Here is a 27,472-nt window from a genome sequence, read left to right as displayed (position 1 = left end):
CTTCATTAACAGTTTGTTTATACTTTTAACTAGAAAATAAAATTCATAGTTTTTTTACAGGCAGCTGACTTAAACTGATTGCTGGTGTCCCTCTGTCTCTCTGCTCCTCTGTCTCTCTGAATCTCTGTCCCTCTGTCCCTTGCTTCTGTCTCTCATTTCTCTGCCTTTGATCCACTTTCTTTACCCCATCTCTCTGTGCCACCTTCTCATTGTCACTTGTCTCTGGACCTGCCCCCTCCCCCACTATCCTGTGACACTCCCACCTCCACCTCCAGCCCCCCCCCCCCCCCCCCCCCCCCCCCCCCGCCTCTTTCCTGGTCTCCTGTGAGTCATTCATTTACATTAGGCTGCCCAGGCTTGGTAGCCGGAAGTGGGGTCAAGGCTAGCCGAGTGAGCAGGCGCCTTAAGTGATGATGGAAGAGGGGGCCAGGGGAGTAGCTAGGCAGTGAGGGGGGAGCTTGAGAGGGAGCTTGTTTCGTGTGTAATCTGAATGTTTCCAGAGACTCGACAAGTGGTTTTTAATTTTTAATAGAAAGCATTCTGCGCAGTTCTGGCAGCAGCAGGAGGTGGGACTCATTTTTTATAAATGTTTGAGAAGCTAAATGTGAGCCGAGGGTTTCCCCAGGCCAAGCAAAGTGGCAGAGGGAGGTAGGGAAGCAGCAGGATGATCATAATTACAAACATCTTCATAATACTGACACTTGTCACCTTGGTGCAAGACTCTGTTCTTTTCCTAAGTGCTTCATCTCTTTTATGTCATTAAGGGGTCTCCCACAACCCAGGGAGGCAGAAGGGATGAAGTGTTATCTCCATTTTACAGAAGGGAGAACTGAGGCTCAGTCAGGTCAGGTACTTTCCCTGCACCACACACAGAGCTGAGTTCAGGGCTGGAATGAGAATCGATGTCTTCAGTGCCCGAGCTGCACCCCACACAGTGCCACCCCTCCATGAGCCAGCTGAGGCGTCTCCGAAGGGTTTTGGAGCCCGAGTCTGAGGACTCAAATGCATCTGGCAAAGTGTGGGTTAGGGGAGAAAAAAAGGAAAGAATTCTGGCCTGGGAGCACGAAAAGGGTTCCAATTCTGGCTCCGTGACAAACCTTGTCGGAGTCACCTAGGGGATCCAGAAATGAGGAGTGGGCAAGCCCCCTCCCCACTGACGCGTGTTGTTCAAGGCCAACCTCAGGAGCCTCCTGACCATATAGGCAGTTGGGAAAAGAATGAATTCCCATTGAGCACCCACTGCGTGCTTATTTCACCAGCCCCCAATCCATCCTCCCGAGGCCTCATAGCATCTCTGAGAAACAGAGCAGGCACCTCTACTGTTACAGGTGAGGAAACAGGTCAGACAGAGGAGAAGACTTGACCGAGAGCACCCAGGAAGGAAGTGGTGGGATTTGAACCCAGTACTCAGATACCAAAGCCCGTGGAGGCATGCGGGGCCTCTCTTCTTGGGAGTTCCCGGCTTCTGACGCTGACCCCACCTGGCAGGAGCCTTGCTGACCAGGATGAGTCATCCTGGCCACTTTCTTCTGGTGTCGGTCTCAGTGCAGGCACAGAGTCTGGGAGGGTGTCATGCCAGATAGACCGACCTGGGTTTGAATCTTTCCCTCCCACTAACAAATGATGTGACCTTGGGAAAGTCACTGAACTCTGTGAGTCTGTTTCCCATCAGTTCGATGAGGAGTTGGGTCTAGACCAGCAGTTACCAGCCCAGGATGCACTTTAGAATCTCTTTGGGAGTTTGGAAAATACCCCTGCTTGGCCTCCACCCCAAGAGAGGTCGATTTCATTGGTCTGGAGTGAGGCTCGGCATCATTTTTAAGTCTCCCCAGGAGATTGTAATTTGCAGCCAGGTGGAGAAACACTGGCCTCTGTGCTGTCCAAGGACCAGCCTTTGCAGCTCTACATGGATCCCTGGGTCCTGATATCCCATTTACCCAGGAGTCAGTTGGGCAACCCCTTCTATCCCAGCCTGCACTAAGGCCATCTACCTAGTAGAAGTGGCAACAGCTGTCAGCTCTCCCAGCCCTGCTTCTGGAAGTCCCAGCTTGATCTGAATGTCAGGAAGGAAGACTCCTGAACCTAACATCTTGCCCTTGCCCTCTTCTTCCCTCTTTCTGTATTCTCTGACTCTTTCCTCTCTCACTCGCCCATATCTCCTACCCATATTCACCCCCTCTTCCTACCTATAAGGCAAGACACACAGGGCTTTTGACACTAGGCAGACTTGGATTTTGAATCCTGCCTCTCCTACTTCCTTGCCAGGTAAATTTACCCAGGTCCTGTCCTTGGTGCTGAACATAGAAATCTATTTTGCCTTCTCACAAGGATCCAAGATCCCATTTCACAAATGAGGAAGTTGAGACACATACGCATTCATTGCTTAACTTCACTCAGCCTTCATTTCCTCCTCTGTAAAGTGGGAATTTTAACAGAGCTTACTTCAAGGCCTTATTGTATAATTTCATGAGATAATATAAATAAGGGCCTTATCATAGTCTCTAACGCAAAGTATTAGATATACTTTTTGTAATAAATGATAACTACCATCACTATTATTAGATGATGATATATACTTAGTAATGGGTTTCATTATTGCATACTTCACTGTGCCTAGCAGTTTCTTAGCTGTAAAATGGGAATGATGCTAAGGTGTGCTGGAACTGGCTTGTACACGTTATGGGTGCCAAATATTGATTTTCAGGAGTTCTGCAAGCCAGTGGATATCACCGTGGTAGCTTGAAATTGGCCATAATGGGAGTATTTATGCCAGAGAAATCAGCAAACACGACAAAGCAGGTCATTCCAGCCCTCTCTCGCCCACGCCTGGCCGATGGTTAGACATCTACCAGCAAACCACTGCACCTCCACCATAGGGTTGGTGCACGGACTGAAAGCGAAAACAGACCAATGGTGCATTGTAAGATGTAAACTGCTGACCCCGGGAGGACTCCACGGTGGTCGCACAGGAGCCAGAAGCCCGGCACCTTTTTATCTGCTCATTCTGGAGAGCTGCTGACTTGTGAAGAAGGTGGGAGGGCTGTGTGGCCTGAGGAAGCTTTTCCCTTGGGGCTGGGGGAGCCAGTGGTGAATCACTGACCCTTCTCCAGCCCCACGTGTCAGCCTTAACTGTAATGGCTGCAATAAAGAATTCAGGATTGGGGAAATGATTCCATCATCCCCGCGGGAGTCCCTGGGACGCAGCCAGGGAGAGAAAGCTCTCAGCCGGGTCCCTGGGGACTCACTCAGTCTGATGTGCCTTGCCCCGAGGGGGGCGGTGTGGATGTGCAGGGGGGGGGGGGCGTGGTGAGGAGACCTTCTCTTATACCAGTCACGACAGCCACTATTTATTGAGTACCCGTGAGCCTGATGCGTTATGTATCGCCTCCCATTTCAAGACTCCGCAGGGAGGCATGATTGGGCGATTGTATACTGGCGAGCGGCGCCTCCTGAGATGACAACAACCTGCATTTATTGAGTTCCTAGCATGGGCGACGCACTGGCCTCTGTGCCGAACACAGACATCTAGTTGAATTCTCACAACAACCCTGAAAGTTTGGTAACAGTGTTACCCCCATTTCACAAATGAGGAACTTGAGGCACAGGGGGGTTGTGACCTGCCCATGCTGCCAAGTGGTAGAGGCTTCGCCAATTGTGAGTCATTGTACCAGGCCACTGTCCCCAGAGTTACTGTGTCTGTACTGACTGGCACCCAGGGGGGCTTTGCCATCACAGAGCCTTGGATTCAAATCTTACCATTTCCTCACAACTTGCCCTTAGTTAAGGCTTTTCCTCTAGCTGACCTGCTTCCTCAGTTGTACTATTAGAAGGGCCCCCTCAGCCTTCCAGAGGTGCAGTGAGGAATAGAAAGGATGGATTTAAGTGACTGGTGAAGCCAGGCAGGTAATGGACGCTCAATAGGGAGTCACTCGTTCCCTTCTGCATGTGATCAGGAGGCCCCTGGAGGCTCTGCCTGTGCCTCTAGGTAGGAGACCCTCTGGCACTAGCATTGGGAGGGGGGGCTTGGCCACCCCTCTTTCCAAGCTTCTCCAGGCAACTCATTGTTTTTGATTTTCTTTATATTTTTTTTAATGTGACATTCAAAAATGTGAGGTCCCCATATACCCCCCAGCCCCCTCACCCCACTCCTCTTGACGTAGCCGAGATGGAGCTGGAGCCGCCAGAGAGAGGCGCATTGCAGGGCCGGTTCAGGAGGCTCAGACTGGGAGGGGGGAGCCCAGAGAGGGAAATGAGAAATGCAAAAGAGTGAAAAATAAATACATGTGTCTGTCTGGAATGATCGAGGGCCCCAGGCTGGAGGCGGGAGAGGCGGGCGGCAGGCTGGGCTTAGCAGAATTGCTGCAGTAGCACTTCCAGGGCCTTACGCATTAGCCAGGCAGTGAACTGGCCTCGCCTCCCAACACGCGGCCCTGCTGGCCCGGGAAGCCCCGCCCAGCCCCCAGAGGGGGGACGCCCCCTCCCCCCGGGCCCATCTCCCTGAAGTGGGGTCTTGGTCTCCTCCCCCTTGGGTCACATCCTGAGCCCTCTCTCGGGTCTTCCACCTCACCCCCTCCTTTCTGGAAGCGTTCCGGCAGACCAGAGGGGCAGTGCCTGCCGCTCCGTAACCCCGCCCCCACCCCTGCGCGGTCCAGCCTCACGTTCCAAGCCCTGCTCTCCTCAAATTGAACATGATGTCAAATTAGAGCCATCTCTGGGACAGGCCGAGAAGCTCCCAGTTTAATGAGGCAGCGTCGAAAATCAATAACTTAATTGCTGCTGTTTGATGGACTTTTATCCAATTTATGCTCTCCCCAGCAGCCTACGTGCGGAGGGGGTGGGGTGCTGTCTGGGCACCCAGGGGAGGGGCAGCGGGGGGGGGGGGGGCACCAGCCCACAGCCGTCTACTTCCCAAGGGAAAGCTGGGCGCTGCTGTGCTCTTGCCCAGGAGCTCCGGTGAGCTCTGAGCCCCATGCTCTGCATTGCTCCCCGTCTCCTCTCCCCGCTGAAAGGAGGGGCTGCTGAAGCTCCCAGTGCAGTGAGGAGGGGATGGGCTGGGAAGGAGCCAGGTGCCTGGCTTCCAGCTCCTGCCTTGACAGTGGTGAAAACGATCCCCGCCATTCCCCAGTGAGCTTGAGCTGCCCTGCGCCGGGAGCTGAATCGCATCCCCTCCACCTGGTGAATCCAGGCCTAGGATGAACCCCATTTTGCTGAAGGGGAAACTGAGGTTCAGAGAGGCTGCCTTCCCTTGCCCAGGCCCCAGCTGGGAGCCGCTGAAGCACGTTTGAATCCAGATCTGACCCGCGGCCGAGCTTTCTGCCACCCCAGGCAGGAAGTGGGCTGGGACTCAGTGAGGGAGCTGGCTTCCGTGGCCTGCAATCGGGGCTCCCCTCCCAGCTTCCCAGGGTGGAGCGAGGGGGGGCGGCGAGCACAGCGGCGCCAGGTGACCCCCGTCTCGCTTGGTCCCCCGGGCCCAGGCACGTCAGTGATGCAGGTGATGGCCTCGGATGCGGATGACCCCGCGTACGGCAGCAGCGCTCGGCTGGTGTACAGCGTGCTGGATGGAGAGCACCACTTCACCGTGGACCCCAAGACCGGTGAGGGGCGGCGCGGGAGGGTGGCGCCCGGAGCCGGGCCGGGGGCGGAGCCTGAGGACGGAACGGGGGTGGGGGGCGAAGTAAGGTGGGGGGGCTGCTAAGAGCGGGCTCCGGGCCTGGGGGCGGGGCCAGGGGGCGGGCCCGGGACCGCACTCCTGAGCTTCTTGCGGACCCGAAGGACTCCGGGAGGGGGGCGCGGGGGCTGCGAGACTGGCCTAAAGGAGGCCTGGAAAAGGCCGGCGGCGGCCACTGTGGGGGCCCGGAAAGGACTTCAGAGGTCGGAGCTGAGCGGCCCCATTTGTCCTTGGCGCCAGGCGTGTCCGCAGCCCTTCCAGGGTCACAAGTGGAGTTTGGGGCGGGGGCGGTGAAGGGCATCTTTTCCCAAGTTCAGAAGCTCTATTCACAGCTGTCAGGGCTCTGATGAAGAGGCCTGGGAGAGGGACGCTTAGAGACCACGTGCAGGGGCGGCTTCTTTTTTGCTTGTTTGTCCCCCGCCCTCCTCCACTTCATTCATTCCATCTAAACCTCTGAGGGGCCTTGAGAGTGGCAGGAAGGACAGAAGGACGAGAAGACTGGGCCTTCGAGAGGTGAAGTGACTCACTGGAGGTCACCCAGCTGGAAGTGATGACTTTCGCCGCCCCCTGGGCTAGGAGGGGCTGGGCAGCCGGGAAGGTGGGAGATGAGCCGTCAGACACCACAGCTGCCATCGGGGCTCACAGTCTGATGGGGGCAGGGATGTGGCACATGCATGGGCAGTTAGGATGCAAGGCTTCTTGGAGGCCATAGCAGCCAATTCCCAAAGGGTAAGTAGGTGTTGGCCAGCCAAGATTGCAGAGAAGGGCATTCCAGGTAGAGGGCACCGTGCAGGCAAAAGCTGAAGGGGGGAAGGCGGCTTGACGCGAGAGGGGGATTGTAAGCGACTCAACCTGCGGGAAGGAGGACTGTTGCAGAGAGGCTGGCAGGGGCCTGGCAGTGCTGAGCAGGCTAAGGAGCGCAAGTGTGGGGAGGGAGAGGGCAGAAGAGGTGGGAGGGCACGGGCACCAGTCGGTGAGCACAGAGTTATAATTGTATTCTGTTAACACGTAATATCTTCATTTTTTCCCCCTCCTAGCAAAAGCAATACATTTTGGAAAACATTCAAACATTAAAGAAATGTAAAAAGTAAAAAATGAAAGTGTCTTCCAGCCCCCAGGCCCAGTTATTGCAGTCCCAAAGGCAGCCACTTGGTGTATATATCCTGTGAGACCTTGGGCTTGTCTGCTTGAAAACTATTAAGTTATTTTTAATAGATAATACATTTCAGGGTTCGAAATTCAAAAAGTCCAAATGGATATTTAGTGATGATCCATCACCCCATTCAATCCCCTGGCCACCCAGTGTCTGTCCCTAAGGAAACCAATGTAATTTTCTTGTGCGTCTTTCCAGAAAATAGGAACTTGCATTTTTTTCCTTACACAAATGTTAGCTATGCAGACAGAGACGATACACACTGCTTGCCTTTTTCACTTAACAATACATCTTGAAGATTATTCCAAATCAGTACATAAAGAGCTTCCTCATTCTTTTATTTAACTGCCGCTATGGATACACTAAAATTTATTTTGCCAGTCCCCTATTGATGGACACTTATGCTGTCTCCAATCTTTTGCTACAATGAACAATGCTACAGTGAATAATCTCATACATACATCATTTTTCGCGTGTGTAAGTGTATCTGCAGGATCCTTTTCGGAAAGTGGAAATGCTGGGTCGAAGGGCATGTGCATTTGCCATCTCGATAGATATCGCCCAAATGTACCAGATTAAACTCCCGCCAGCCATGTCGCCTGTTCCATACCTGCACTGTGGGTTCATTGATGGCTTTGAAGCAGGGAAGTAACATGCTCAGGTTTTCATTTTAACAAGATCCCTCGGGCTGCTGCTGTGAAGCGTGGTTCAGAAGCAGGAATTGGAGGTAGGGAGACCCCAGAGCTTGGGGTGCCCAGCATAGGATTCCAGAGGGCAAAGACCTAAGGTCCACCCTCTTTCTCAGCTCTCATCTAGACTCCTGAATCTGCTTCATCAAATTAGGAGGCCAGAGATGAGAAAGCTTGGTGATGAGAGTTAGTTGAGATGCTGAAGGAGGAGATGGGGTTGGAGAGTAAGATCCTGCAAAAGGCAAACCATCAGAATTTAAGGCCTGGCTAAATGTTGAAGGAAGAATCTGGGGGTCTGGGATAGAAAAGGTATCTCATACAGAAACGGAGGAGGAATGTGGATGAGGAAAACTAACCTCAAGCAGAGAAATTAACATGTATGTCTTGGGATCTGGTCCCAGAGCTAAGAAATTCAGTTTAAATCATATTGGCTTTGAGGTGATGAGAGAAGAGCTGGAAAGAAATGTCTAGATCATTGAGCAAGCTGCCTGAAATCTGGACCTGGAGTTCTGAGAAGCTAGGGTCCTTTAAGCTCGGGTTTCTCCACGTCTGTTATGAGTCTTCAGTGGGGAAGTTCATTCATTCACTCAACAACTATCTACTAAGGGCCTACTATGTGCCTGGTTCAGTTCCAGGAACTGGGGATACACAGTCAGAAATCAAAGACCCTGCCCTCGTAGTGCTTTTATTCAAGTGGGCTTCCAGGAAATGAACCTATGAACACGTAAAGTCAAATAGTGATGAGTGCTAGGAAGACACATAAAGCAAGCTCAGGAGATAGACTTTGACTAGGAAACCGGGACAGGCCTTTATGGGGAGGTGACATTGGGCAGAGACCTGAATGAAGTGAGGGTGTGAGCCACGTGGAGACCTGGGGGGTGAGCACTGCAGTCGAAGGGAGCCATAGGTGTGCGAAATGCTCGGCACAGCCACAAGTGTAAGGTATGATGAAGTCTTCCCCCTTGTCGCCTGAGGAGGTGGGACGTTAGCCTCGATCAATGTTCAGTGGGGAAGGAAGAGAGAGAACCTGGCAATAACGGAAGGGCCAGGGCTGGCTCCTGGGAGGTGCCAAGGGTGGGCAGAGGCAGGACCAGGCTCCGAGAGAGGGAGGAAGGAAGCCGCGTCCTAAGAAAGAGCATCTCCCACGCAGAGGCTGAGAGAAGGAGGTGGAAGGTGGGAGGCCTTTGGGCCTGGGAGGGCAGGAAGGGGGCCCCTGGGCCAGGCGGGTGAAGAAATCCAGGTAGCATCCTTGTCCTTGGGGCCCTGGGGTAAACAAGGGCCCCTCAACTTTCTCAGTCTGAAAGAGCCCTTTCTGACATTTCCCAGGAATTTCCAGAGTTTTCCTCCCCCTGCCCACAGCCCCACGGCAGGAACTTCCCTGGTGCCATTCCCAGCCCCAGCTCCATTTCCCCAGCCAGGAATATTCCACTGCCGCGGCTCTATATTTAGCAGCTGCTGCGAGGTACAGTCTGTTCTCGCTGTGCAGATAGCAGGGAGCAGAGCCGGAACAGGGCCTGAGAGGAAGGTGTGAGGAGGGGGGGCGCACCCAGGCCCGAGCGCCAGAGAAGGAATTACCTTGTGCGCTTCAAAGGCCAGGCCTGCCGGCAACCCCCTCCAACAAGGGCGACAGGGAGGGCATTTGTGAGCTAATGAGGCGCCACACGGGCTCCAGGGCCCCTTCTGTAGCATTTGGAGGGGACGGCGGGGGGTGGTGAGAACAACAGCTGAAACTGGGGGTGATGGGTAAGGACAAGGCTGTGGGGAGCCATGGCCAGACCATAATTACCAGGCCCTGCTCACCACCACCCCTCCACGAATAGAAAGCTTCTCTCAGAGACTTCAAGAAAATTCTCTGCTGGGTCAGAGAGGTTAGCTTTCCCAGGAGGGAATAAAACTAACAGTTGTCAAGCACCTCCTAAGTGCCAGCTCCTGGATGGAGAACTAACTTGACCACTTTCTGACCTCACAGAGCTTTTGTTCTAACAGAATGAGGAAACAAATAGACCACTATACACAGGCTGTGAGAGGGGAGGTGGAAGGTCTATGGGGCTCAGTCAGTTTATTGAGCACCTACTATGTGCCGGCCCCTGTCAATGAGACAGTGAACAAGACTAGCATGGCCCTCATTTATTTATGAGGGTACCCAACTCAGAACTTGAGAAGGGGCCTCAGCAAGGCATCTCCAGAATGTAAGATCCAGTGCTGGAAGCTTTGTCTCATTTAATCCTCTGAAAGCCCTACTGAGTATGCATCCCCATTTTATAAATAGGCAACTGAGGCTCAGGGAAGCTCAAGAGCTTGCTCAAGGTCAGTCAGCAAGCAAATGGTAGACAGAAGGCTTAACCCACATCCGTCTGACACCAAAGCCCCTCCTTTTTGTACGATCTCACATCTATCTTGTCTAGACTGGCACATAGTATGTCTAATAAATGAATAAGCAAATGAATGCATTTGCAGAGCCAGAGGTTTCAAGAACAACCTCATGAGCCGATATGGGATTTTTAAAATTTTTTATCCCAGGTCCTCCAGAAGTGTAACAGCCTCCATGATGCTTCTCCCAACATCAGGAGCTAGAGTAGAAACAGTACAGAGTGGATAAATTAGACCATAAATTCTTCCCTTCCCTTCCAGAGCCTCTTTGCCACTACTTTCATAAGGAAGTAACGTCTACTTCCCCACCCTGTGACTCTGGGTTGGCCTTGTGACTTGGTTGGGCCAAGAGGCCTTGCAGCTTTCACTCTTGCTCTCTTGGAGGGTTGAAGAGACCCCCCATGTCGGGAAGCCAGCCCGGCCTACTGGAGGATGAGGGACCAAGGCTTCCCAGCCAACAGCCAGGATCAACTGCCAGGCATGTGAATGGGAACCTTGCAGCCCAGCTGATCGTCCAGTTAAATGCAACTGCATGACTGAGCCCCAACAAAACCAGCAGCAGTACTACCCAGCCTGCTGGTTTCTATGTCAGCTATCTATTGCTGTGTAACAAACCACCCCCAAACTCAGTAGTTTCAAACAATGATGATTTATTAGTTGTCATGATCGCAGTGACTTGCTGGAGTCCCTCAGGGGATGACAGTCAGCTGGCAGGTCGCTGGGGGCTGACTCAGATCAGCCGAGTCTCTTTCCCTGTGGCCATTCTTGAGTTTCTTCACAGCATGGCAGTCTCAGAGATCCAAGAGGTCAGGCACCAGTGCACATGTGTTTGTCAGACCTGTGCTTGGGTCACATTTGCTGATGTCCCTTGGCCAAAGCATGTCACATGGCAAAGACAGAGTCAGTGTGGGAGGGGACCACTGAAGGGCACGGTTCATGGGAGCTGTTACCATTGTCACCCACCATGGCTGTGATCCCAGGGACGGTCTAGGGGCAGCATGGCCCCTGGGCACCCACTGCACTGACACCCAGAGAGAGCGCCTGAATCATCCATTCTACCAGGCTGCATGACCAGTTCTCAAATGAGAAGAGTATGGTGTCCACAGTTCCCCTGGAGCTGGAAGTGGCAGGCACGGCAAGGAGGCTGGTCAGGCGGAGCCCTTCTCCTCCTCCACAGGGGTGAACCTCAGCCAGATCCCTGTTCCAGAGCCCTCTCAGAGCTTTTGGTACCCAAGCCCGTGGATGCACAGTGGCCTCCGAATCCCACCATCAGCTCCTACGGTCACTGAGATCCAAGGTGTAAGGTGACATGCACAAGGCTTAGCACACAGCAGGTGCCAACCAAGGAGTTTTCTTCCCTGCCTTTCTGCCTAGTCCTCTCAAGGACCCCCTGTTTCTTGGCCTAGTGGCCACTCTGGTGTTGTCAGTCTGTCTGATCCCTCCTTTCCTTCCTCCCACCATCTTTCTTGATTTCTTCCTCTTTCTCCCTCTCTATTATCTGTGACTGGGTCTGTTCTCTTGATCTCTGTTGTTATTTGTCTTTTTTCTTCCCTCCTTTCTCTTTTTGTTCCCCCCTCCATCCATTTCTCTCTCCTTATGTCTCTGTCCCTCTGTCTCTCTCTGTGTGTCTCTGTCAGCCTCTCTCTGTTTCTCTGCTCTCCATCTCTTTCTTTCCATGTCTCTTCCTAAGTGTCTCTCTGTGTCTCTCTGAGTGTATCTCTTCCACCTTTCCTCCTCTCTTTTTTCTGTCTCCTTATCTCCCCCCCTCTCTGGCCCTCTCACCCCTTCTCTAGCCCCCACCCCGTTTCCTTCTCTTTCTCCCTCTCTGAGTGCACATCTCTCTCCCTTGTCTCTCACTAGGTTTCTCTCTCTCTCTGTATCTTCCCCCCAGGCCCCCTTTCCTTCTCTTCCTCCCTCCCCTCCAGCCCCCCAGGGTGGAGACCCTCCCGTACAGTCCCCCGCTGCCCAGAGCTGCAGCCTCAGCCAGCAGGCCACCGAGGCCTTGGAGCCTGCCCTCAGCCCCAGGAGGCACCCTTCACAGCTCCAGGGCTTAGGTGCAGCCCCTGGGGGATAGTTCAAGGAGGGTGTGTCAGCCAGCCAAAGGGGTGCTGATGCCAAATGCCAGAAGCCTGTTGGCTTTTATAAAGGGTATTTATTTGAGGTAGAAGCTTACAGTTACCAGGCCATAAAGCATAAATTACTTCCCTCACCAAAGTCTGTTGCCACGTGTTGGCACAGGATGGCTGCAGATGTCTGCAAGGGTTCAGGATTCCTCATCCTCTTAAGGCTCTGTGGTCCCAGCTTCTTCCAATATCAGCTATAGGATGGGATAAGTCTCAACTCTTTCCCAGGGCTCGTTTCTCTGCAGGCTCAGCTGTTCTGGTCTCTCCACAAGGTCAGCTGTAAGCGATCGGCTCTGTCTCTTCCCAGGGCCTCTGCTGTGTCTATGGAGCCATCTCTAATCCTCTGTGTTCTTCTCCTGTGTGTTTACTTCCCCAGGCTCTAGCATCCAAAAACTCTAATTCCTCTACTCTGTAGTTTTCTCTGTGAGTCCCCACCTACCAAGGGGGCGGGGACTCAACATCCTACTGACAGTGGCCCAATCAAAGCCTTAATCCCAATTTAATCAAGTAAAAGTGAAACCCCTGAATTCAATACAATCTAATATGCCCAGAGGAACAGGCCAATTTACAAACGTAATCCAGTATCTGTTTTTGGAATTCATAAATAATACCAAACTGCCACAGAGGGCCTGCTGCAGGGGTGAAAAAAGGACTGAGAAGAGCTAAGGGAATATTTCGGGAGCTGAGGTGGGGCTGCAGAGTGACATCCTTCTGTGCAGAGGGGCCTTGGCAATTCCCTGCACCTGGTAGGGGACTATACAGGGACCTCCATCCGCACAGCCGGCTATCGGGGTAGGTAAGTGCAGGGACGCTGCTCCCCAACACGACTGAATCCTGGCTGCACTGCTGTCTACACGTGCCGCCTTGGGTGAGGTACTTAGCCTCTCTGTGCCTCCATCTCCTCATCGATTAAATGGGGACAATCAGAGGACCTTCCTTATAGGGATGTGGAGAGGATTAAATGAGACAATTCTCTTAAGGTGCTCAGAACAGTGCCAGGCACAGAATAAATGCTCATAAGTGGTAAGTTATTGTTGTCATTATCACTTACGGGCCTCACGAGATGAAACTCTACACCAGCGTTTCTCTGGAACTCTCAACCAATTTTGCCCCCAGCAGCTGTCTGATGTCACAACTGGGAGGTGGTTCTGGCCTCCAGTGGGCAGAAGCCCAGGATGCTGCTAAGCACCCTACAGTGCACAGGAGAGCCTCCCACCACCACCAAGGAATTATCCTGCCCAAAATGTCAATTGTGCCAAGGTCGAGAAACCTTTAAGGAGGCATGGATGTCCCCATTTTACAGATAAGAAAACAGGTTTCGAGAAGTGAAGGGATTTGCTCAAGATCACAGGGTCAAAAAAATGGCAGAGCTGGGATTTATCCCAGATCCATCAGCCTCCAAGCCTCCTGTCACTGGGAGGACCAGCCAGGCAGAGGGCTCAGAGGGCACCTGCTGAGAGTCAAGCAGGCCACTGACAGAGGGTCTGTATGACCCTTCATTAGACAGACTACCATCCCCGTGACTCCACATGATCCCCCAAAAGCAGGCTTACCCCTAGGGCACTGCCAGCAGCCGCAGCTACCCACACAAATCCATGCACAAACACACATGCAAACACACACCACAGCCTTTCCTGCAGGCCCATTGCCCTTATTGGAGCCTGGGGGCTATTTGGGGGACATCGGAAGCCGGAGCTTGGGTTTTATAGGACACATCATGGGGCTGCTGGTGCATGACTCCATCTGGCGCTCAGGCCCTGGGCCCACCTGCCACCACCTGTGCTGGGCAGGTTGGAGTGGGTGGTGGGAGAGGCTCTGAACGCCTCATCGACTCCCCCTCCCAACCCTAGCCTCTCGGGCTGGCAGGGAGATGAGAAGCCCAGGCTTCCTTCTCTTCAGCAGAATTCATCTTGCAGTTGCCCCCATCCCTGCACCGCCTCCGCCCACCTCATCCGTCAACAGCTTGAAGGATTGTCTGCTCAGCGATCGGCTGGTGCCTGGACGGAAAACGTGGGGCTGGGGGCTGGCCTGATCATGTGTGTGTGTGTGAATAGGAATATGCAATAGTAACTATGAGTGTGTATGCGACTTGGTACGTGTCCCTATGTATGTAGTATGTGTGTAAATATACTGTGTGTATGTACAGCTGAGTGTGACCCTGGAGTGAGTGTGCATGCATGTGATGTGCAAGTCCAGTTGACTGTGATCGATGCGCACCAAACAGCTGCTGTGGGCCTGGCTCTAGGCACAAGGCAGGCTCACGAGTAGAACAACAGGGTTGACCTTCAGGTGGGGAAACTGAGGCCTACAAAGTAGAATTGGTTGCTCAGGAGGGTTAGATTCCAGTCCTGAGGCTTCTTTTTAGGATACCAAATAGTTCATGTGTTGTCTCCCTGTGTCTGAGTGTGTGTCTGTATACGACAAAGTGTGTTTGAAAATGCGTGTGAGTTTTTGTGTGTTTGAAAAGGGGTATGTATGAGTGTATGTCTGCGTGTGTGTGAGTGTGTTTGAGTGTGTACGTGTGTGTGATTCTGAGTGTGAGAGTCTAGCTGTGTGTGCATCTGCGTATGTGTGAATGAGTCTGTGAGTGTGTGTGTAAGTGTAGGGAGTGTGGGTGTGCACTATGGCTGCCAAGCCCTGCATCTGCCCCGTGGCCCTATCAGTGTCTCCCCTCCTGAACTTGAACTGCCCCAGAACTCACCAGGCCCGAGTCCTGCCTTGGCACATGGGAGGGGTCCCCACGTCTGCTGGGAGCTTGCGGGGGCAACCCTGGCCTCACCCCCACCCGCCCACAGGCGTGATCCGGACAGCCGTGCCCGACCTCGACCGCGAGAGCCAGGAGCGCTACGAGGTGGTGATCCAGGCCACAGACATGGCAGGCCAGCTGGGCGGCCTCTCGGGCTCCACGACTGTCACCATCGTGGTCACCGACGTGAACGACAACCCGCCCCGCTTCCCGCAGAGTGAGTGAGGCCTTCCTCGAGGGAGGCTGTCATCTGTGTGTCTGTCTCTTAGTCCATCCAAGCCACCCACTGACCTCCAGCTTCCCTTCAGGCTCCCCACCAAAAGAGGGGTTCCATCTGTCCATCTGTCTATCCATCCAACTCACCCACTCACCCCCAGCCCCTTCCATTAGGCTTCTTACGGAGGAAGGGCCCAAATTTGCCTGATTTTCCATACATTGAGGTAATGCAGTTCCCTTCCCTCCACTCCTCTTGCTTCCTGCAGGGGGTGGGCCCCCACCTGTCCACCTGTCTGTCCATCCACCCAAATCCCTCACGGGCCTTTACATACACCCCCATCCTGATTAGTGTCCATTAAGCTGCCATGTCCTCCACCAACCCAGGACTGCAAATGGAAAGGGGAGATACAGGGACATAGACAGAGGCTGCAGGCCAAGCAGAAGGACCCATATTTATGGATGGAGAAATTGAGGTCTGGAGTGACAGGCATGGCCCTCCTGTGTGCCTGGGGAGAAGGGCTCTGGGATCCTGAATTAGGACATCCTCCCACCCTCTGCCTGGCACCCCAGCCCTTACCAGCCCAGCCAGCTCCTCTGTCCCAGGCTCAGGCCAGGGCAGACGCCCCATTGCCGGACCTGGGAAGCTGCTGGAGCTGGCAGGAATAAATGCCGCGAGGAGCTTAGCTGATTCCTATCAGGCACGTCATTACTCGAGGTCTGCTGCTCTCACATTAGGCCCCGCCACAGGGGACTGACCCCCGTGAGATAAGGGAATCCAATCCCTTAGCTGAGAGCTTAGCAGCAGTATCGCAGCCTAGAGCCTCAGCCCAGACTGGGGGGAGGGTGGGGCCAGCTCCACATCACCAAGGAGCCTGGCACAGGAGCTGGCCTGCCCCCCACTTCCCCGGTCCAGTCCCCACCCACTGATGGCAAAGCTTCCAAGCACCACACAGAAGGATGGGGGCCACCCCGCCTTCCGCTCAGTTGTGCCAGGTCCTGTGCCTGCTCTGAGCTGGAAGGGCTGGGGCAGAGCAGAGAGGAGGCAGCCCAAGCCCCAGGATGACTTGTTGAGTCACGCATTCATTCATTCATTTTTTAAAGAATTTCTTTAGTGTGAAATAAAGCACACAAACAGAAGGGCATAAAACAGAAAGGTCCATTTTAACCAATGATTATAAAGCATAACCACCAACCAGGACCCCAGAAGCCCCCACATGCCCTCTCCTGGTCATAACTTCTCCCCTGGCCCCCTCCTGCAGAGTGAACCACCATCTGCTTTTGTGAGCATCGTTTTCTTGCTTTTCTTTCAGGTCTATCCATCTATGTCTGCACCACCAAATATTATAGTTTAATTTCGCCTGTTTTTGAGTTTTATATAAATGGAATCATACAATGCAAATTCTTTTGTGTCTTGCTTTTTGTCTCAAAATTATACGTATGAAATCCATCTATGTTGTTGCTTACAGCTATAATTTATTCCTTTTCATGGCTCTACAGTGTTCCATTGCATGGATATACCACAATTTATCTAGTCTACTGTTGATGGGCATTTGGGTTGTTTCCAGTTGGGGGTATTTTGAACAACATTGCTTTGAGCCTTTTTGAGCACATCTCCTAGTGCCCATTTGCACGCATTTCTCTAGGGTATAAGCAGAGGACTAGAATTGCCAGGACATGGAATATGTTAATCTTCAACTTTATTAAATAAAGCCAAACTGTTTTCTACCAGGAGGGAATGAGTGTGTCCACTGCACCATATCCTACCAACACTTGATAGTGTCAGACTCTAATCTGTGTTACTCTGGTGAGTGTGTCCTGGTCACTTGTGTTGGTTTTCATTCATTCACCTCACTAGTTTCTCATGCATTTCATTTATGCAACAGTCTGGTGTCCTGCCAAGCACTGAGACTGCCTGATGAATATGAGATGTTCCTTGCCTTCCAGGAGCTCATCCCTGAGAGAGAGAGAGAGAATAAATAGAAAGTGAGAGTAAAATGCTTTAGGCCCTACAATGGTGTAAGCTGGCGGGGCATGGGGGACACAGGGCAAATCCTGGAGGTCTGGGAAGATTCCCTGGAGGAGGTACCATTCAGTGAGACTGGAAGGAAGAGCGAGAACTGGGGAGGTGAAGGCAAAGAGGAGAAGGGAGAGAGGGGATGCCTGCAAGTGAGAGAGAGCAAGTCATATCTGAGGAATTGCAAGAACTTCAGTCAAGCTGAAGTTAGAGCTGTGCGGGGGGGAGTGTAGGATGTACAATGGAGAAGTGGGCGGGGCCAGGCAGCAAGGCAGGCCAAGGGCTTACATGCCTTCGGCCTGAAGGCAGTGGGGAGCCATGGGAGAGATTAGAGCCAGAGAGCCACGTGGTCAGGCTGCTGTGTGAGAAGAGACTGAAGGCAGCGCTGCACCTGAGTACTCCCATCCCCACAGCCCTGCTCCACTTAGGCCAGCCCCTCCCTTAGCAAGCCACCTGCTTGCTCGGCTCTGGGAGCAGAGCAGGGAGGCTGTGGCCCACCTGACCTCATTCCTCCTGGCTTGCCCTCCAGCCACAAGGGCCATCTTGCCCTTCTCCAAACATGCCAGGCCTGTGCACCTGCTGCTCCCTCTGTCTAGAATGTTCTTTCCCGGATATCTGTTCGACTCCCTCCCCTCCCTTAGACCTTGGCAAAAATGTCATCTGAGCAAGGCCTTCTGGAGCACCAAATTTAAAACTGTGAACCCTCAGCCAGCAGTTCCCGTTTCCCTTCCCTGCTTGGTTTTTCTCCAGAGTCTGCCTCACCATTCAACACACTGTGTGCTTTACTGTTGTGATCGCTTAGTGTCTTTCTCCTCTCATGAAAAGGACAGTGTCATGAGAGCCGGGGCTTTGACTGCTTTGCCTATTTCTGTGACCCCAGTGTCTAGAGCTGGGATATCCTGGGTCCCCAACATGCTGAAATGAAGGAAGAGATGCCATTAGCAGCAACAGCAAAAACATTCCCAAGCACCAGCGTTTTACCACAATTATCTTCATTTATTGCACAGCCACCTGTGCCGGACCCTGTAGGAAGCATTTTACATGCATCACCATCTAAGCCAACGACCACAAGTCTGTTAGGAACTATCCCCATTCTACAGACGAGGAAACCGACGCCCAGGGACTGATACCACGCCTTAGTCTTTGTATGGCTATACACTTCTATCCTCCTCATAGGGCAGTAGGGGAAATTGAGGCCCAAAGGCCTGCAAGGACTTACCCAACACAGTCAGGGAGGGAAGCCAGGTTCCAAAGCAGGACCTTCCTCTTTGAACTGCCTCCTGCATTGCGGCAGAGAGCACGCCTCTGCCAGCCCCCATCCTGGCCAAGCTGGGAGCCCCCTTGCAGACGTGGCCTCCCTGGAGGCCTACCCGGGCCTCCCTTCTCCCTCTCCCAGAGCTAGAGGAGGCCCCGTCCCTGCTCACGGCCATGTCCCCCACAGAGATGTACCAGTTCAGCGTCCAGGAGTCGGCCCCCATTGGCTCGGCCGTGGGGCGAGTGAAGGCCGAGGACTCGGACGTGGGCGAGAACACGGACATGACTTACCACCTCAAGGAGGAGAGCGGCAGCGGCGGCCACGTGTTCAAGGTCGCCACCGACAGCGACACTCAGGAGGCCATCATCGTCCTGCAGAAGGTACGGCCGGCTGCGGGGCGGGGTGGGCAGGCCCCGGATGACAGAGGCAGCGCCGCCATGAGCAGGCAAATACTCCCACCCGCTCCACCCCAGGGCTCAGGCCTCCCAGAGACCCATGAACAACCTGGGACAACACTGATGTGTCCTTATTTGACACTGGAGACCCCGTGCACAGGCCCTTTAGAACCTTGCCCCTTCCAGGCCATCTGGCTCCAGAATCCACCCTCTAGAGCACTGTGGGGTTTCCAGGCTTTTGATCTCCATTTGTCCTCACTGTCAGATGAGCCATTTCACAGGTGGGGAATTGGAGGCCCAGAAGGGCCAGCCTCACAGAGCAGCAGAGCCAGGGCTCAGCCTGGCCTCGGGGGGTTCTCAGCCCCACTGTGGCCCCACCTCCCCCCACTCCCTCTCCAGCAGTGGCGCCTGGGGTGTCTCGGTGGAGCCAGTGCTGGCTGGGGGAGCAGAGCCCCCACCTGACTGATGGTCTGGCTCCAGAGCCCATCGCTCACTCCCAGCCCAGGCCACCGCCTGCCTCGCTGCATCCTGATTTCACAGGCCATGGGATGGAGGAAGGAGGCTGCGCTGCTGGGGAAGGGGTGGAGTCTGGGGGAAGGGAGGGTCCCTCTATAGGGCAGGCACTTGCTCATGGGTCCCTAGGAAGTTCCCGGTGATTGAGATGCTTGCAATTCCACCGCAGTATTGCTCTTTGCTTTAAGGCCTGGTCTCCAGAAGGCCAGAGCTGATCCCAATAGCCCCCTCGGCTGCACAGGCTCCAGCCTGGCTTCCGCCAAATCTTGGAGGAAAGCTCTCAAGGCCGGCAGGCTTATTCAGGCTCAACTCATATTAGTTGCTACCTCCTCTGTCTCTCTCCTCTAACTCTCCCCACTGAGGACCAGAAAGGCTAAAGCACCTGCCCATGATCACACGGCTGGTCAGCAGCCAGGCTAGGATTTGAACCCAGGTCTGTGTGACTTCAGATCCAGTGTCCTTCCCTCTCACGAGTCGAAGAGCCAGGACTTTGGAGTCACCAGGCCTGGGTACAAATTGTGACTCTGCTAGTGACCAACTGCCAAGGGACCTTGGGCAAGTTACTGAGCTTCTCTCGGCCTCAACTTCCCCATCTGTAAAATGGGTAGAATAGTAGTACAAGACTCTTAGGGTTGTAACCATACCTGGCACATAGTAAGTGCTTTGGGAAGTGTTTGTTAAATTAATGAGATGTCCCTGCATACTATGTGGGGGGCCTGGAAGTCTGGGGGTTCAGTACCTTCTTCCCCTGCCTGACTGAGCGGCCCTAGGCCAGACCCTTTTCCCCCTCCGGGGTCAGTTTCCCCACCTGTAATCCAGCTCTGTGGTGCAGCCCAGATACCCCGAGCCCATGTGTGTATCTGTGTGACCTTGGGCCAGCCCCACCCTCTCTGGGCCTCCCTCCCTGAGCAAGGGTCTTGGGACCTGCCGGCTCCGCTAACTGGCCCTCTGCCCCCACCCCCAGCGCCTGGACTTTGAGTCCCAGCCGGTGCACACCGTGGTCCTGGAGGCCCTCAACAAGTTCGTGGACCCCCGCTTCGCCGACCTGGGCACGTTCCGCGACCAGGCGATCGTGCGCGTGGCCGTGACCGACGTGGACGAGCCCCCCGAGTTCCGGCCGCCCTCCGGCCTCCTGGAGGTGCAGGAGGACGCGCAGGTGGGCTCCCTGGTCGGCGTGGTGACTGCGCGGGACCCCGACGCCGCCAACCGGCCCGTCCGGTGAGACCCCCGCCCGGGGCCGACGCCTGCTGCCTGCTATCCCGCCATCGCCCGCGGACTGACTGCCGGGCAGAGGGGAGGGGGGTCGGGGGACAGAGGGAGGGGACTGTGGGGAGGGATGGGGAGAGACAGACAGATGGACACACAGAAATGGAGACAAACAGGCAGCAAGACAAAAGAAACAGGTTGTGAGACCGTCACGGGGCGGGGGGGGGGGGGGGGGGGGGGGGGAGGTGAGCACGAGGAGGGCGAGCCAGGTGGAGCCAGGCCGTGGCATGCTGCAGCAGCGACTGGGCCGGTCTGGCTGGCTGTGGGCACTGACTCCCCTTAGCACTCTCCACTAGACTTGTGACTTTAGGTCCCATCTATATGCCCAGGACTCCCAGATTCATCTCCCAAGCCACACTTCTCCCTCTCCACATCTCCACCTGGGTGTCTGCTAGACACTTCATACTTAACCTGTGCAGACCTGCGCTCCTGGTCTGGCCACCAAGGAAACCAATGAACAAGCCACCCCTTTCCCTTCCGTCATCGCCATCTCAGGAACAACAAGTCCATCTTTGCAGCCACTCGGGTGAAAAAGGTGGGAGACATCCTCCACTCCTCTTTCTCCCTCCTCCAGTCTATCAGCAAATCCTGTCATCTCGACGTCAAAATCTGCCCAGAATCGGAGCAGTTCTCACCACCCCCACCTCTCCTCCCTGATCCAGGCCCCCCTTTTCTCCTGCCTGGACCATTGCAGTTGCCTCCTCACTGATCTGCTTCTGTCCTTGCCCTCCCCCCACCCCAAACCTTTAAAAATATTTGATCATGGTAACATATATTTACATATATATATGTATATATATGTAATTTATTACATATATATAATATATATGTAATATATATAGTATATAATATATACTATTATATATAATAGTATATATTATAAAAATATATATATAATTTACATATTTATATATATAAAATGTAAAATCTGGTATTTTAGCCATCAGGTACAATTCCATGGCATTAATTATATTTACAATGTGGTGCTACCATCACCACCATCCATTGCCAGAGCGTCCATCACCCCAACAGAAACTCCACACCCGTTAAGCATTTAACTCACCAGCCCCGGGTAACCTCTACTTTCTGTCTCTATGAATTTGCTTATTCTAGATATTTCATACAGGTGGGCTCATACAACCTCTGTTCTTTTGTGTCTGGCTTATTTCACTCAGCATAATAGTGTCATGGTTCATCCACGGTGTGGCAGGAATCAGGACACCATTCCTTTTTACAGCCAAGTAATATTCCATTGTAGATACAGACCACATTTTGTTTATCTATTTGTTGATGGTCCACTTGGAGCACCCCTCTTTTAATCTAGGATCAGTACAGAAGTCAGACTGATCCTGCTCAAATGTAAATCCTCTGTGCAAACCCCCACCAATGGCACCCACCTTGCTCAGAATAAACCCCAACACCTTGCAGTGACCCACAGACCCTCCATGGTCTGGCCTCCAACCTCTCGGGCTCACCTCCCACTCTCCTCCTTTTCCTAGTTCACTCTGCTCCAGCCACACTGGCCTCCTTCTCACTGCTCTGCAGGTACATCCACCTAAGGACCTTTGCAACTGCCGGTCCTTCTGTCTGGAATGTTCTCCCCTCAGTATCCCCATGGTTCTCCCCCTCACCTCTTTCAAAGTCTTTGCTCAAAGGTCACCTTCTCAGTTCCTTCCCTGGCCACTCTTTCTAAAAGTTCAACCCCACCTCACACCCAGCCCTGACACTTCATATCCCATTCCTCATTTCACTTTTTCCTCATTGGCCTTCATTACAGTCTAACATGCTACCTAGTTTACCTAGTTTGTCTCTCCCTCTAAAACATAAGCTCGGTGAGGGTAAGGATTTGGGTTTGTTTCGTATCCTCAGGGCCTAGGCCAGTACCTGGAGGTCAGCAGTCAGGCATTAAATATGTGATGAATGAATGAAATGTAGAAAGACTGAGGAAGGAGATGAGACACAGACTCACAGAGGTGTAGAGAGACCAACGATGAGAGGAGTAGTCGGCTAGAGAGAAGAACCAATGGGAAGAGGACAAGAGAAACCAGAAGAGTCAGAGAGACCTAGCTGGCCATGGACAAACCAAGAGAGGAGCCCTGGAGAGAAGGCCAGAAAGGGAAAGACATAGATACAAAGGCGGGGAGGGGAAGGGTGCTCATGGCTCTCTTGGTGGCCCTGGAAGGGTTTGGGGGAGCTGCAGGGGATCAGGGAGGGAACTAGTCCCTGACTTGGCCCAGTTGAAAGAAGGTCAAAGTGAAGAAGAGGGGAGAAGAGTTATAGCAAAATCTGGCCTAGAGGAGGAGGTCAGGGGTGGGGGGCATGGCCAGTGCATGGTAAATGGGGAAGAGGCTCTGAGGCTCCCCTCTTCTTCCCTGAAACCGCTACCCCTGTCAGTCAATGAGTGATTTCTGAGCCTACTAAGTACGTAGCTCTATGCTGGGCAAGAGGGGGAGGGAGACAAACAGAAGTCAAGCTGAGGACTTCGATATTGCACAATTCCAGAAGGTAACATTTCCATGGTCATCTGTGTGAATAGCACTCTCAGAGTTGTGCAGTGCGTAGCCTGTGCAACCTGACCTGGAGGCCTTAGGTAAGGAGACACAGAGATGCCATCCTACTTAATTGCCCATGGGCTCTCAATCAGGGAGATCTCCCCAAGGGGCCTGGGAAGACTTCCTGGAAGAGGCAGGAATCAAACAGAGCTGGATATCTGGGTGTGGTCAGTGGAAATACGAGGGCATTCCAGGCAGAGGAGCCTCTTATGCAGACATGTGGAGGCAGAGGAGCGGTGGGTGTGCCTAGAGCAGAGCAGACTGGGATGGCTACAGTGGACTGGGGGAGTTGGGGCAGGAAAGAGGAAATCCAGGGGGCCTCAAAATCAGCCTGGACAGTTCAGACTCTATCCAGAAGCCCAGCATGCCTGGGCTGCCTTTACCTCTGTTAATGCCAAAACCATCTGCCACTGCCTCTGAACTTTCTACTTCCCTTCCACCCTGGTGGTAGGTCCAGTCTTGGGCTATCCCCCTTGGCCTTTGACCTGGCCCCAGACCTCTCCCAGGAGGGCATTATCAGCTCCAGTCAGGAAACCAAGGCCGGAGTGGGGAGACGGCTTCCCAGGCTCCCACAGAGAGTAAAGAACCAGGAGAAGGCGTCCTCGCCCCCCTGCCAGCGCTCCCATCTGCCCACTCCCCTCCACTCTAGCATCCCTCTTCACACCCACTTCTCGGGCTTCTCCCTCCTCCCTCCTCTGCCTTGCCTTTCCTCCTGCTTTTATCATCTCTGAAAGGGCCAACTTTGAAACCTGCTTCTCACTCTCACCTTCTTTCATCTCTCTTTGCCAGCCCCTTTCCTGGGGCTCCTCAGATGTGGGGCAGTGAGGAGCTTGCAACAGGTCCAATTTAACACCACACACTGACTCAGTCGAGGGCAGAGCCTGGGAGGAGCTCCCAGTCTGCCAGGGACAGAGGTGGACGTGGAGGTGGTGAGGGGCTCTGGATGACAGAGAAGGGATGCTTGGAGGCCACGTATTCTATGCCAGCACCCATGTTCTAAGGGCCACAGACCCACTCAACGATTAGACATTGAGTCACACCCAGCACTCTTCCAGGCAATGGGAAACAGTGGTGATAAGACACCGTCCCTGCCCGATGGAGTTTACCCTCTCTCCTGTGGGGAGACAGACCATTCCCAAGTCAACAAATGGTTAAACAGGATAATTTCAGATATGAGTGACAAAGAAAATAAAACAGGGAAATAGAATAAGGAGGGTTGGGGCCACCAAGGACTGTGTTCAATGGAGTTGTCAGGGAGGTGGCAAAGGAGCTGAGACCAGAATGATGAAGAGAATGGCGAGATGTGGGGAAGAGCATTCCAGGCTGAGGGGACAAGCAAGTGCAAAGGTCCTGGGACAGGAAGAAGCTTAGTATGTGCATGGAAATGAATAAATGAGGTGGTATCTCATGAGGCTTTGCCTAGCACACTTCAGGGAAGGGCAAAGTAGATGCCTGGTGTGCAGAGCGATTTTTCTGAGCCCCTGTTCTAGGGAGAGTGGAAGCTGACTTGTTTCAGTGCATTTACCCCTCAGGAGGTACTATACCCATTTTACAGATGAAGAAACTGAGGGTCAGAGGGGGAAATGACTGGCTTGAAGTCACCCACATCAAAAGGGGAAGGAGTGGGATTTAACCCAGGACTGTCTGCTTCCTCAGTCTGGCTGCCTGCCACTTCACCCCAGATTCGTACTCTTTGGGGTTGGTGAAGTTTCCAGACCTGTGCCATGCTCTCATGTCAGGGTACAGACATGAAAAAGACATGAGCCCATGGGAAGGTTGGCCCCTGTGTAAACTGACCCAGTAACAGATCCAGTTTTGAGTGGGCTTGAGGTTGAGCCAGGAACTGGAGGACTAAGGGGCTGCAAGAAGAAGCAGGTCATCTGTGCACCAGGGAGGGGAGTGACCCCTGAGAGAGAACAAAGAGGATGAGGCTCGGAATGGGCAGAAGGCACTCCAGGTAGGAGTGTTAGCAGAGGGCCAATGGCAGGAGCAGAATCCTGGGGCAGGGAAATCAGCCCAAATGAGCTCACATCAGGGGTGGTGAGAGCTGAGGAAAGAGGGGCACACCTGGGGACAGGCTGGGAAGGACCCTGAATGCCAGGTTGGAGTGGGACTTCAACCTATAGGCAGTGGGAAGCCTTGGAAGGCTTTAGAGGCAGGGAAGAGAGGGCTCGGATGGGCCTGTGTCTAGATTAGGCAGCCTTGCAGAAAGACGGGTCAGCCATATCCCTACCAGCTCCACCAGGACTCTCCTTTGAACGTCAAAAGCAGGATGGTCCATACTGGTCCAACATTTCGGTTCCACCCAGCCTTCCACAATGGGGTGCAGCAGGAAGTACACAGGCTTCACAGTCAGAAAAACCTGAGTTCAGATCCCAGGTCGGCTGTAGACCTCTAGCAAGTCACTGTAGCCCCTCCAAGTCTCAGTTTCCCCATCTCTAAAATGGACATCATGATAGTACCTACCTTATTCATTTGTTCAAAAAACATGGCTTAAACATCTACTATGCACCAGATTCTGCACTGGGTATTCCCAGAGTTGGGGGGAGTAGGAAGTGCTTGGCACAAAGCAGGCCCTCAGGAAGTGGACGTTTCCATTTTTCTCGGTGGCCTGGAAACCCATTTCTCCCATTCATTCAGCAGCCGGTGCTGACCACATACAATTTTCCAGGCATTATGTGTGGGCCTTTGCATATGTGCCTCAAAAGGGGTGGGCAGAAGACAGACAAGGTAGAGTGAGCAGAGAGGAAGCAGGGGCTTCCTCCCATGCTTCACCCCCTCCCTTAGGAGAGGGGGCAGAGGCAGCCCCTTTTGTATCTGAAGAGATCCTTCTCCACCACTCCCCAGCACCTTTGTTGGGAAACTCATCCAGTCCAGCTCACGTATATACACACAAGCCTGCACACCGAACTCTGGGCAGCCTGCACACATATGCCTGGGTGTGTTATAAAGGCACCTATTTATGTAAAGAAAAAACACCTGCACATCCAGTCCAGGAGCAGCGCCTGCCCCATTTCCCCCTCCTTAACCCTGAAATTAGACTCCGCTGACCCAGCACTCTGGGCTGTTTGCAGCACATGGGGAGCCAGCAGATGCTTAGGAGGGGCTCTGCCACTTATTAGCTTTGTGACCAGGGCAAGGCACCTGGCTTCTCTGGGCCTCAGTTTCCTCAGGTAGACAATACCTGGAAGGATTCAAAGAGCTCGTGCTTGTAAAGCCCTTAAGCCTGACACAAAAGCTTGCTTGGGAAATGAAAGTAAGAGCAAGCACATCCATCATGTGGCACGTGCCCAGTACCAACACAGGGGCTTTATTGGTACCAACCTTTCTAAGACCCATAAGCACCTTGCAGGGAGGTATTATTATTAGCTCCATTTTTTTAAAATAATGTTTGTTATTTACTTTCTTGTTTGTTTTTTTCTCTTTGATAATTTTTTTAATTTTTTTGTTTTGGTTTTTGTTTTCTTGTTGTTGTTGTTCAGTTCTCTTAGCTCCATTTTTAGGAGAAGGAAATAGAAGCACAAAAAGATGAAGTGGCTTGTCCAAGGTCACATAGCTAGGTGCCAAACCAGGCAGATGGGCACTCTGAACCACCATTCGCAGGCCTCCCTCTTGTACACGCTCTCTCTTTCTCTCTCTCTCACACACACACTATACTCCGGCTCTCTCTACTCTTCCATCCTCTCATGCTCCAGTTCCCCTTCCCACCTTCCAGGTCTGGCCAAAGAGCAGGATGGGGAGATTTGAACAGAAGCTTCTAGACCCACAGCTGCCTCCTGTCCTCCTCAGACCACTGGCAAGCCCCACGGTCCACACATGGTGCCACCTACCCCCGGGTCTGCAGAGAACACACTGGCTTGGAGGGACTCTTAGGTACTCCTTACCAACATCTCGGAATACTAATTAGAGTAACAATAGTTCCCATTCGTGGAGTGTTTTTCTGGAACTCAGCTAGGCACCTTCTCTCTATTTAATCCTACCAACAGCTCTGCCAGGTGGGATGGTCATCCCACTCCCCTGAAACCTAAGCCACGAAGATGGAAGTGACCTGCCCGGGTCCACATGAGCCTGTATCAGACGCAGAGCTCAGCAGCTGCCTCTTGAGCCTTTGCTCCTCCAATGGCAAAGCACTCCCTTGACACACACACACACCATTCCATATTCAAGGCATTCGAACCCACAGAACATTCACACACACGCATTTTCCACCCACAACATGGACCAGACACCTACACGTGACATGCGCAAGGCCCCCCACGCGTCTGCCAGGCCACACTCCCCGCACACGCCGAGCCGCGGCCACCCCGCTCCCTCCCGCTCTTGCTGGCTCCCTGAGCTGGAACAGAAACACCTGGGCTCAGCCAGCCGTGCTGACCTGGAGCCCCGAGTATCTAGCTGGTTAATGGTGGGTCTCCGCGGCCCCCGCCCTGTGGCCTTGGGAACAGCCGCCTCCGCTTCGATTCCAGCCCCCCTTTTCCTCCAGGAGGAAACAAAAGAGAAAAACTGGGAGGA

The 27,472-nt window shown here is 53.3% G+C and overlaps 1 protein-coding gene across 1 annotated transcript in view; it reads left to right on the top strand.

The window, feature by feature from the left end:
• CDH22 (cadherin 22) overlaps positions 1 to 27,472 on the top strand; it is a 77,136-nt gene that overhangs the window by 24,666 nt on the left and 24,998 nt on the right. Inside the window, exons 3-6 of the mRNA XM_004469945.4 lie at positions 5,475 to 5,594; positions 14,799 to 14,966; positions 18,421 to 18,614; positions 20,107 to 20,360. Of these exons, the coding sequence (XP_004470002.2) occupies positions 5,475 to 5,594; positions 14,799 to 14,966; positions 18,421 to 18,614; positions 20,107 to 20,360 (736 nt within the window). The remainder of the gene's footprint in view (positions 1 to 5,474; positions 5,595 to 14,798; positions 14,967 to 18,420; positions 18,615 to 20,106; positions 20,361 to 27,472) is intronic.

This window comes from Dasypus novemcinctus, chromosome 24 (assembly GCF_030445035.2).
Source record: "Dasypus novemcinctus isolate mDasNov1 chromosome 24, mDasNov1.1.hap2, whole genome shotgun sequence".
Taxonomy (NCBI): domain Eukaryota; kingdom Metazoa; phylum Chordata; class Mammalia; order Cingulata; family Dasypodidae; genus Dasypus; species Dasypus novemcinctus.
This window is presented reverse-complemented; position numbering and strand designations above follow the sequence as displayed.